This window comes from Anastrepha obliqua, chromosome 2 (genome assembly GCF_027943255.1).
Source record: "Anastrepha obliqua isolate idAnaObli1 chromosome 2, idAnaObli1_1.0, whole genome shotgun sequence".
NCBI lineage: Eukaryota > Metazoa > Arthropoda > Insecta > Diptera > Tephritidae > Anastrepha > Anastrepha obliqua.
The window spans coordinates 60,719,147-60,730,762 of record NC_072893.1 but is presented as its reverse complement, the minus strand read 5'-3'; the positions used below and the strand labels follow the sequence as shown (position 1 = coordinate 60,730,762).

At 35.4% G+C, this 11,616-nt stretch overlaps 2 protein-coding genes across 2 annotated transcripts; one reads left to right on the top strand and one right to left on the bottom strand.

Annotated features, from left to right (window-relative positions):
* The first annotated feature begins 1,607 nt into the window (after positions 1–1,607).
* Positions 1,608–3,996, top strand: LOC129237683 (uncharacterized). Its single transcript, XM_054872568.1, has 4 exons — positions 1,608–1,837; positions 1,975–2,200; positions 2,255–3,556; positions 3,612–3,996. The coding sequence occupies exons 1-4, from the start codon at positions 1,720–1,722 to the stop codon at positions 3,721–3,723; spliced, it is 1,758 nt and encodes a 585-aa protein (XP_054728543.1). The 5' UTR covers positions 1,608–1,719; the 3' UTR covers positions 3,724–3,996.
* A 1,010-nt stretch (positions 3,997–5,006) lies between these two features.
* LOC129237682 (trimethylguanosine synthase) lies at positions 5,007–6,897 on the bottom strand. Its single transcript, XM_054872567.1, has 2 exons — positions 6,411–6,897; positions 5,007–6,356 (listed from the first exon to the last, which is right to left on the bottom strand). The coding sequence occupies exons 1-2, from the start codon at positions 6,654–6,656 to the stop codon at positions 5,178–5,180; spliced, it is 1,425 nt and encodes a 474-aa protein (XP_054728542.1). The 5' UTR covers positions 6,657–6,897; the 3' UTR covers positions 5,007–5,177.
* Positions 6,898–11,616: the final 4,719 nt, after the last annotated feature.

The following is an 11,616-nucleotide window of genomic DNA, read 5'->3' as shown; positions in this document are numbered from 1 at the left end:
TGGGTTCAATGGTTTTAACACGGAAAGGAGTTTTACGCAAAAATACTGTGCATTGCGTAGCCGGAGTTGGACTGATGAGGGTTATTTTTTTGAAGTGCGGCCGAAGGCCGCCCACGCGAAAAGGAGTTCTACGCAAAAATACTGTGGATTGCGTAGCCGGAGTTGGACTGATGAGGGTTATTTTTTTGAAGCGCGGCCTAAGGCCTCCCACGCGAAAAGGAGTTCTACGCAAAAATACTGTGGATTTCGCAGCCGGAGTTGGACTGTTGAGGGTTATTTTTTTGAAGTGCGGCCGAAGGCCGCCCACGCGAAAAGGAGTTCTACGCAAAAATACTGTGGATTGCGTAGCCGGAGTTGGACTGATGAGGGTTATTTTTTTGAAGTGCGGCCGAAGGCCGCCCACGCGAAAAGGAGTTCTACGCAAAAATACTGTGGATTGCGTAGCCGGAGTTGGACTGATGAGGGTTATTTTTTTGAAGTGCGGCCGAAGGCCGCCCACGCGAAAAGGAGTTCTACGCAAAAATACTGTGGATTGCGTAGCCGGAGTTGGACTGATGAGGGTTATTTTTTTGAAGTGCGGCCGAAGGCCGCCCACGCGAAAAGGAGTTCTACGCAAAAATACTGTGGATTGTGTAGCCGGAGTAGGACTGATGAGGGTTATTTTTATGAAGCGCGACCGAAGGCCGCCTACGCGATAAAGAGTTCCACGCAAAAATACTGTGTTAATTAATTTAATTTAATTTTAATTACTTTATTATTTTTTGTGATACGCTTAATATAATTGTTTTTAAGTTTAAATGAGTTGTATGTTTTTATTTTCAAATTCATTTCTCAACTTTAAATTACAGCAACAAATACTGCAGTTTTACAATGAACCTTCCACTGAACATCCCTGCGTGCGAACTTCGTTTTCATTTCAGGTGTATGGCAACACCAACTTTTCGCTAAATTATAGAACTTTAACATTAAATTACTTAAAAACTATAAGCCTCCGGCAGGTTCTGTTTTCAGTTTTAAGATGGGGATACACCCCTCTATCACCCCCTTTTTACCGTTTTTTCCAAAGCGATCGGCATTATACTAAATTCTAGCCAACAATTCTTTTTAATGAGTTTAAACCTGAAACTTAGTTTAACTAGAAAGCTTTGTTCGATTAGTACCGAAAACCCGATCTTTAATCATAATATAAATATAAATCAAGAATGATGGAACACAAGTGTTCTCTTCAAATAAACAAACAAAGGAGTCATCGACAAATACTTCAAATGCAAAGAAAAACTGCATTTGGAGATATTTTTATGATTCGTGTTTTGACAAAATAACACACAACACTTCGTTTTTATTAGTTTAGTTGGTTTAATTTAAAGTCACAAATCCAAAAATCACAATATCACCAAGCCATTCACCGAATATTTACAAACAGGTAATTTCTCTTTCTTTTGCTCACGAAAAATAAAGTAGCGGTTTTCAAAGGTATTCTGTGCCCCGTGCTCGTTAATCATATTACAAGTAACTTAGTTTTCGGCTTATCATATTTTTCATATTGATGTCCCTGTATCGTTTTAAACTTTAATCATATTAGATTTTGTCACTCTGTTCATTCTTACATGTACTCAAAATTTGCCCATTCCAGCTATTTAGCCCAGTTACGAATTTGTTTTGAGTTAAATAAAGTGTATTAACATAAAAAATACAAGCTGAGAGTTTTTTGAAAAAAAAATGGATCAGTTCTCGCATGACTTAACGGTTGCTCTTATGGAGGAAACATCGTTATTAGACCGTGCACGCGTAAGTAGGTGGGGTCAACGACGCAGGACTCGTTCAACAGGGAATTTGCGTAAGTGGAAAATTTGATAGAGCTACACCCGTACAAATATATATTTTTAAAAGTTACGGATATTTATTCATTTTGTGGAACACGGAACATACTTGGAGTCAATATCAAATTTTTCAATTTTTATTTTTCTATTCAAGCTTGTGCCCCGCAGCCAACAGAAAAAGAGGACTCTTCTAGTAGTCCAAGTGATGTACGCAAAACAACAAATATAGATGGCTTAGACACAAAGAATGTTGATTTGAAAACTATGAGCGATTCCGATGATAAGGAAATACACCTTCCAAGTAAGTCACCCTTGAAGACATCACTTAGGCTGGGAACGCTCGAGTCAGATTCATTAAATGAAACCTTCAGTCCTGCAAGGTAAGTCCTAATTAATAGCTGATTAACCTTTAATCACACAAAAAAAACCTCCAGATTCTTTAAACCCAGTGCAAGAAGGAAGCGAAAGTTTAAGCGTATGTCAATGGAGTGCGACTTAGGCACTGTCAGCTCTATTCAAAGCCAGGATACATGCAGTAACCTGTCATCAACTGTAACGGCTAGTATGGGAGGGTGTGGCGCTATGAGAAAGAGAGTTCTTAAGCCCGATCCAAATACCCGCAGCAACTTATTTTTTTGTGGTAAACGTAAGCGATCAAATCGTGATCGTTATCAAGAATATGACCCCTCAACAAAATCTCACTCAACAAGCATGCCACGTTTTGCCTATATGGAGGATAATAGAATTCGTCCTCGCAGCTATTCCTCTACATCAAAGCCTAATAGTGACAAATTGCTGCCTTTGAACAAAGGACTTCTCTCGAAAATTGAAAAAATATCCCAATCGCAAAAGACTGATACTGAATGTAAGTCGTCCGCATCAAATTCAACGTTAACGGAAACAAATATTCCAGCTACAGTATTTGAATTAATACAAGCAAAACAACAAGAATATAAAAGTCTACGAAAGAAACGCAGCAATTGCCGTCGTAATCAACTCCAACAATTGCAGTTTGCCGTTGATCAGCATACGATGGATTGCGAAAGCTTTAACGACTTTTCAAGTTCGAGTTCGTTAAGCTCATCTGATTCTGAAGATGCACAAACCACAAACGATACCGATCGCGAAGGTGATGACGAACTTACAGATTGGCCAGGCAATGAAGGTGTTAGCGGCCCTGCTGATGCTAAAAACGATTCTAAACGAAAACTTACCAAGAAGTGTAATAATCCCCTTATTAAATCGGATGAGGGTAGCCTTGCCTCTGGAATGGGGGAGGATGATACTATCATGCTCGGCAGTGAGGACTGGTCACCAAACATTTCCAATGATAACCTTGAACTACGTTATCGGCCGTCAGAACCCATCACTATTGTAAATAAAGGATTTGATTTAGGGCGGAATATCTGCGAAGCCACAATCATTCCATTTAAGCAAATAGAAAGCGAAATGTCGGGTGAGACTTCGAATCCATTTTTATCTTCGCCACCATCTCAGTTAAGTGAAATAAGAGAAATACGTGCCGGTTGCCGTCGCATAAAAGATGAGAGACCGGGTTTTAGCATTAAAACAAGTGTAAATGAACGCCTCGCGCGCTTTTTACAGGACCCAAGGCAAATACATATCCGGTTGCCTGATATCGAAATCTATGAACATGACAGTTTACTTAATTTAGCCACATTGTATTCCTTGCAAATTTCTTTAGATAATGGATGTGCAGTACTTAACAAAACCAGGTAAACATAAATATATAGTTGTCAAAGTGATTAAAAGTCTAATATTTATTTATAGCAACACCACACAGTCGGTTAATATTGATCAGAATAGTTTACAAAATTGTTTACTTAGTGACTTTAAACGGCGATGTTATGGAAGCAAGAGTGATGGTTTGACAAAGAAGTGAGGTGACGAGTTGCAAACCATGACAGTCTGCGCTATAGAAACGATTCGGATTTTATACAGCCAAGGTTTTACACTTCAGCAGGATTCCCAGACAATTCTTAGGGACTGTTTTATATGCTTACAACAATCCGTTGCTGATTAGTTATAGTCTTCATAAGCATAAGAATTCATATTCGGTTTTTAATCAGTGAAAAGTGCTTTGATAAATAATTTAATAATGATATTTAATTATTATAGCCCATTCTTTTGTACATAAAAAATTTATTATTTTTGTAAATATAAATGTATACATCATAATTTTAAAATTTGTATTTGGAAATATATATATGTATATATGTATATATAAATTTTTTTTATTAATTTCAATTCAACAAACATGCTGAGTTCGAGAACAGCTGCAGGTTTGCAGCGAGTTAATAGCGGCCCCTTATGCCAGAAACATGAATGTGTAAGAATGAAAATGTTGTGAGATCGTGTTTGAAAGTTTATTCCTCTTGTAAAATTAGATATAAAAGGTTATTTGTGGTATCCGTTGTACACATAGTATTCTGGGTGTTGGTATAACGTAGAATATTCAACGGTTAATCAAGTCAACCCGTTAACTCAAAATTGGAAAATTTGCCCATGCATGCTTCTGACATATAGGGAACGATATAAGAAATTGAACTCTTTTGGGGTCACTGCCTACGCTTTTGGAGTAATGGTTTACTTGCTACTGTAGCGTCTTACACATAAAAAAAAAACCCGTATCCGAGGTTCGTACTCTGTTTTGTACACGCGTCATCACTTCTAAAGAAAATAACGAAAATGCTTCAAGGCAACGAGCTTCCTTAGCTAACAACACAAGGATTGGGGACTCTGTAAGAAGTGTAACTCCATTCAACCTTTGCTAAATAATCAGTTGATCTCATCGTAGTACGAAATAGCCAATAAATGATGTGCGCAGCATTGCTTTTCTAAAATAACTGCTAGCTAAGAGACGGAGCAAAAAATTGGTTTGGTATTAGCTGTAGGAAAGGATTTGAGATTCTACACGGTTAGCATCAATGCCGTGCTTAGCTTAGTTTTTCGTTATGAGTAGGAAACAGCTACGAAAATTGAAACATTGGAATGTAGATTTCTTTAGTGAGATCGTAATACAAAAGCCTTACCTTCTGATGTCTCGAAGCTAAAACTATTCAAAATAGCTGATAGAGAAATAAGAAAAATAGAATACTCAAAAAATCTAGACATATGGTGTTCCCACGCGCAGTCCATAGATTTCAAAGTGGATTTAACTACTGCTTACGTACATAAATTATTTTTATTATTATCTTTTGGTTTAAGTTGTGGTTGGCCGCTGTATACATACGTACTAATTTTTTATTAATACATAGAAACACACTACTTGTTTGCAGTAAAACTATTTTGATATATCATATTCTATTCTAAAAATAATCGGATTTTGTTCTTATGTTATAAATCTTTCGACTTTAATATATTCTCTCCATATATCGCAGTAATTGCCACAAGTCGAGAATCTAAATAATTATGCTCCACTTCACATCGATTGCCTTCGCCCGCTAATTTTACAACCTGCTTAATGTGAGCATTTCGTGGTAAATATAGAACAACATTATCACTAAATGTTTTAGCGATTTCCATCAATTTTGTCGCACCTGCAGGCTGCAAATAATTTTCAATATCATAATCCGTCTTTCGCTTATACTTTGGTCCGCCCCAGGGTGGGCTTAAGAAAATTACATCGCTTTGAAACTGGCCATGCTGACCTATTTGAAGAAAATCTCCAACTATGAAGTCAATTTTATCAGCTACACCATAAATCGTTGCATTATGCTTTGCCATGCTTATTTTTATTGGGTCGATATCGATTGCCACAACACGCTTGCAGGTACGTGCAAATTGTATGGCATTACCGCCGCAACCACAGAAGGCATCTATGATTAAATCACAAGCTAGGCGGTCAGCCATGTGAATCGCAATTTTTTCCGGTGTTACTGAGAACCAGCTTTCACAGTCTAAACGTATGCCGTCATCATACCGTGAAAAGAGTGAGAAACGTTTCCGCCAGTACTTTAACATACCTTTGTTTTCAAGAAGGAATTCAGGCACATTTCGCAGCTTGCGGTTCTTCTTTTTCTTTTCTATAGTTTTCTTTTTAATAGCATAAATTGATGTCTTATCCTCTGCATCCTCTATATCATTCAAGTCTTTTTGATTGTTTACTTGCAATTCAGGGTTGTCTATCGTATCCATGATTCCACTATAGTCCTCCTCGTCCGAAAAAAATCCGCTGCAAATATTATGCTGTTTTGTTTCCCTTTTTGTATTCGTTTTGTTATTCCTTTGGTTTTTACCAAAAGAGGTAGGCAATCCAAGTAGTTGGAGTTGTTGAAATTCGTCAACAATGCTTTCGTTAATAAGTTGATTTTGATCATTTACTGTACATTTCGAACTTTCAATGTCTTTTGCCTCTAAAGATTTGTGCAAGTGTTTGTAATATTCATAAAAAATTATGGCAAACACCTGATATTGCTCAACATATATCTTTTCGTAGTACTGCTGCCAAAGTAGATTATTCTCTGCAGAGTTATAATCTGCTTTTTCGGAATTTTCGCAAATTATTGGGTCGGTCTGAAATAAGAATCTCATTTAATTAAAAATATTGACAAACAAGTTTATATTTACCTCGCTGGAATCGACAGATTTTTGTCCACCTTCATGCTCCCGCCAATATTCCTCAGAAACAATACTATCTCCGTTTGTAGTCCAGAATTCTAAAAAACTGTTTTGTTGGCTGGCCTCATAAATTTTTTGAAAAAGTTCCAGATATCGTCCAAAGTTTACGTTCCTTTCTGCCTCAAAAATCTGATTAAACACATATAATCGAGATTGTGGTCCGCTACTCTCAACAAAGTTTTGGTGCATATCCATTTGTTTTTTATATTCTATATTTTTGCCCAAACGGTTTAGTTTTATATTATTTCATTTTAAATTGAAAACAGTTTATATATGGTCCGGCCTTGGAAACAGGAGTGATGTTGACTCGTACTCATGTCAAACGCAGTTTTCAGTTCATTTGTGAATTGAAGTCTCATCTGAATGAAATATAAGTAACATGGTTCAAAATTTAGCAATTGGAAGCTTTTCAATGTGTTCTTAAATAGAGATGTCAAAGTCGATACCAATCGATAATTATCAAGTGAGTTTTAAAACTTGAAGTCGATAAACAATTGTTTTTTTAAGCGCCCCATACATGAATTAATTTATCCATCACATTTCTTCTCCCACTTTTTAAAGTTTTACATCCACGAACCGAACTTTCGCCGAAGCCGAATCGAATATTTCCAACGGCCAAGTAATAAAAGAGTAATGATTTTGTAGAAAACGGAAATTTTTATTTTTTTATATTTTCGAAGCTATTGACGATGACCACGATCCTTTTAACGCTACTTTAGTAAATTTGCCGCTTCGATCCTAAAATACCTCGCAATCTCAGCTCTCATAAATCTGCTGCCGGCCTGCACTACTAACTTTAAACAATGTGCTGATTTTATTTCATGACCAACTGCATTTTGTGGGTGCTAATATTGCTTATGCTGGTGTTTAGAACTTAGTAATTGCGCTTAATATGAAATACGTGCCACATAAGAGTATGAATATTTCAGAGATATTAAGATACTAATACTAATTATACAATTAATACACTTGGCAAAGAAAATTGTCACTTATGTACCTAAAAGTACTGGTGAAATGGCAAAGTTTCGCGAATCGACTGCCAACAATAGCAAACGAGATGCCAATATAAAAACATGAATGAGTGCGCGCACAGTAACCGACGTATCGTAGTCCCTTACCGCAGCCCCTAGAGAGCACAAAATCAAGGTGGATTTATTATAGGTGACATTATAGGTGAATTTTTCGCCGTAGGTATGGCTTACGTTAAAATGATTTGCTTTGTTTGTATGTATTGGTATGTTTACATTCGTATTGTATTGTATTTTGACTTGATGCTTGTACCAAAGGCAACAACAAATACATGTAGGGTTTTACTTATATGTGGTTGCTGTCACCTATAATAAATTCGCCTTGGCACAAAATTGAGTAAAACTCATCCCGTCGAGAACAACTGCGTTCTTTTTGTTACATTTTACACAATACATCGGTTTGTGTGTGTATGTGTTTGGTTGTATCTACACAATGTTGCCATTGATATTTTTGCTTATAATACGTTCACATATCCATTAATAACCTATAAATCCACCAAATTAATCCGTTCACATATGGCAGATTACCTGCAAAATTGACAATCAGCTGTCAATACTGCTTTAAGAGGTTTTTCTTCATAGAAATTATTTTGGTGGAATATTTCGGTGTTTTTGGTTTCTTTAATTTTTATTAACATATAGCTATTTAAGAAATACCTAAATTAATTGCGCAATTGGCCGCTAATTGGAGAAAATCCGTATGCGACGTTCGCTGAGGTTGCAAAAAATTATGTCAGCAATACGCATGGGAAATTCTATATTACAATTTGCAATAAGTAATAACAGGACTAACCGTTTATAGGCATACGATTTTTTCTGTAAAATGAATTCATAATTAATAATATCTAACAAAAAATTTATTAGAATTATGTTTACAGACCTGTTTTCTTTGCCGGCGTCCATTTCATTTAGTTTTTATTTTGATGTTTCTCCTTACATTCGTAATAATAATTATCGATAACACAGAAAACACAGGGTTGTATGTCAAAAAGTATCGTTATTATCTGGGATTATTTTATAATCTCAGATTTTGGGAGAGAAATTTTGTATGGGAAATCGCGCTTTTTAATTACGGATTTTGAGTTAAGCGCGAAAAAGTAGATCATCTACTAATATGTGAAGGTATTATTACACACTTTTACACATATTACACACACGTTATGAGTTATACTTTTTCATTGTTTAATAAACTAATATCAAAAAGCACCAAGTCCAAATAGTTCATTTATATATAATCAACATTATTCAGCATTGTTTTTAAGTTATTTTAACAAAAATTAAAATTTTTCCAAGTTCATTTTGCAAATGATTTTGAAATATACTGTTTGGCAACACTGTGTGGGGAGTAAGCAATCAGCTGATACGGTTGTACGGGAATTTTCAAAAAATTTAATTTCTCGTAGTTTATTTTTTTTTGTATTACGATGAAATGAGTGGACACTTTTTTGTTGAGAAATTAAATAAAACGTAAAATTTATGCATAAAAAACTCCTCTATATCTTTAAAAATAGTATGCCAGGCGAATTCTACAGAATATCCTTTACAGTTATGTTCAAATAGAGATTAACCTGAATCACTTGGGAATATAACTATGAGAAAAATCATTTCATTTTATTTCACCCATTACTGCAACCCTTACAGGTCATTGGAAGGTAGGGGATCATGCAGCGCCAGACTCAGCCTCCCCTTCAATCCTATCTGCAGAAGCTGCCAAGCGGAAGGGGTGAAGGAAAGTCTTTTCCACTACTTATGTCAATGTCCAGGGCTAGCTAGGGCACGACTTCGCTTTTTCGGTAAGCCTTCTTACAGCAAATTAATGAGATATCTCAGGCATCGAGATAAAGAATTTGCTGCTATACTTGAATCTCACAAAATGGATCTGACTTAAGAGCAAAAAAAAAAAAAAAAACAAGAGGATAGTGATAGTAAAACGGTGCTGGGCGCTAATTAGGATTATTTCAGTAGAAATACTCAACCACTTCAACAACAACAATAACAACATGGGAAAAATCTTACGTTACATTAGGTATCGAGTGTTTTTTAAGAGCTTAAAATGATAATAGGAAATAGAATTTTTTATTATAATCTGGCAGATAATTTTATAGCATTTGTTTTTTTAATATGATATCCGCCACGGCTACGAGTTACGTGGTCTCTACGATCAGTCCACTTTTTGACTAATTTTGCCAATAAAATTGAATAATAAATCTAAATGAACCCAATAAGCAAAAATGCGACGCAAACGGTTCTGTTCTTGCACGGGCTGTATTTTATAGGCACGCAAGCCAAGATCCTTACGTAAAATTTTCGACGTAGTCAAAGGACAAAGGCCAAAAGTTGAGAACGAGGACGAATCGACATTTCCCCGTATTCTTCAATACTTCGCGAAGTTCATTTTCAAAGTAAATATCCACAATTTGGAAGTGTTGTTCTGGCGTTAAACGATTCATGATGACTTGTCAAACTTTACTGCAGAGAAATGTCAACACAATTTGCCAATCTCAGCTGAAAAACCATAGTTATCGATATTGATACTACTCATGCCGCTAAAAAAACACCCGATATGAACTCACTAGCTTCCTGTGTATGGCAATGCAGGAAGGAACCAATTAATAACAAGATGCCTCCAAAGATTTTCGTAGTCGTGCAGGTTCTGCTGATTTGTTTTCAGAATTATCATTAAGTGACCATTAGCTAATTTAGTACGTAATTTGTTAGCTTTCTGAAACACAATACTTCAGACAAAATGTTGCTCACACTATCCAATGAGATACCTCCTACTAAATTTCTTTCAGCCCCTCGACGAATTTCTAATACGATTTTTGTATTTTTTCTACTATTTCTGGTGTTGTTGCTGTTTTTGGACGTCCTTGACGTGGGTCGTATTCAAGGCTTGTACGACCACGTTCACATTCAGCAACCCATCTTTCTACTGTACTAATTACAATTTCAACATTCGTTCATAAATCTCCTTTGCTTTTAAACCTTCCAAAAATAAAAATTCAATTACTGCAAAATACATAATTTTTTTCGTTTTAGAAAATACTGTGACACGTCGATACTAAATGGCTTGTAAGCAAAGATTGAAGTGAAACATACGTTCATATGAAGAGTGTATTAACATAACAAAAAAAAAAAAAAAAAAAATTGGGCTAGTAGCAACACCCTCTATTGTCGAGTTTTTATACTTCAATCATCACGTAAATCAACAGTTGGAGCAGACCACAAGGGCATACTTTCTATATAAACAATTATTCTCTTCACGACACATATATATTAGAGTCAAGATAATCATGTACCAATGTTTAATACGACCTATAATAACATACGGCGTTCCCCTTATGGTTCGACATATAGTATCTCCATCCTACATGGAAAAAATTTAAATTTTTGAACGCAAATGCCTCAGAGCATGCACCTCACTATACAGAACTCCACAAAGTGATTACACAAAATACTATTCTAATAGTCCCCTCTATAAAATATCCAAAGTCGACAATATAGCTAATTAGATGATTAACCTCACAAAGAAGCACATACAAAGATGCCTGAACTGCAATATGAACAATCGAATAAATGGGCCAGTATACACTAACGAAGAGCACATAAAAACTAGGATTTGTTCCCCCTGAGGCCTTTATCTATCTTGACAAAAACAAATTGGTGCAAAATGATGAGGCTCTACCGATATTATACCACTGATACCGCAGAGCTACAGATAAATCTATAAAATCCTTTAAACCTGACGGAAATTAATTTAGATTCGATAAAAGTATACCTTTCAAAGATCATAAAGCTTTAGAAGACATTAAATGCCAAACATTATGGTAGCAAAAGGAATAATATATGTATTTAATATTAGGTTTTTTTTTTTTTAATTTCGCCTGTTTTTATCTTATACCCCATAAATTTGTTATTTCTATAATGTTTTTTTTTTTTTTCAATTTTTTATTATACTTCTAAAATAACCTACGTTTGTGTTTATTAATGATTAATGTGCTAATTTTCTTAGTAATAATTATTATCACAAAAATATATAACAGATGTTAGAGACAAATGCTGAGAGCTCAACTTGGGACATTGCATCTTAAATTTTTGTTTAAATTTATTATTGTTTATTTAGGTTA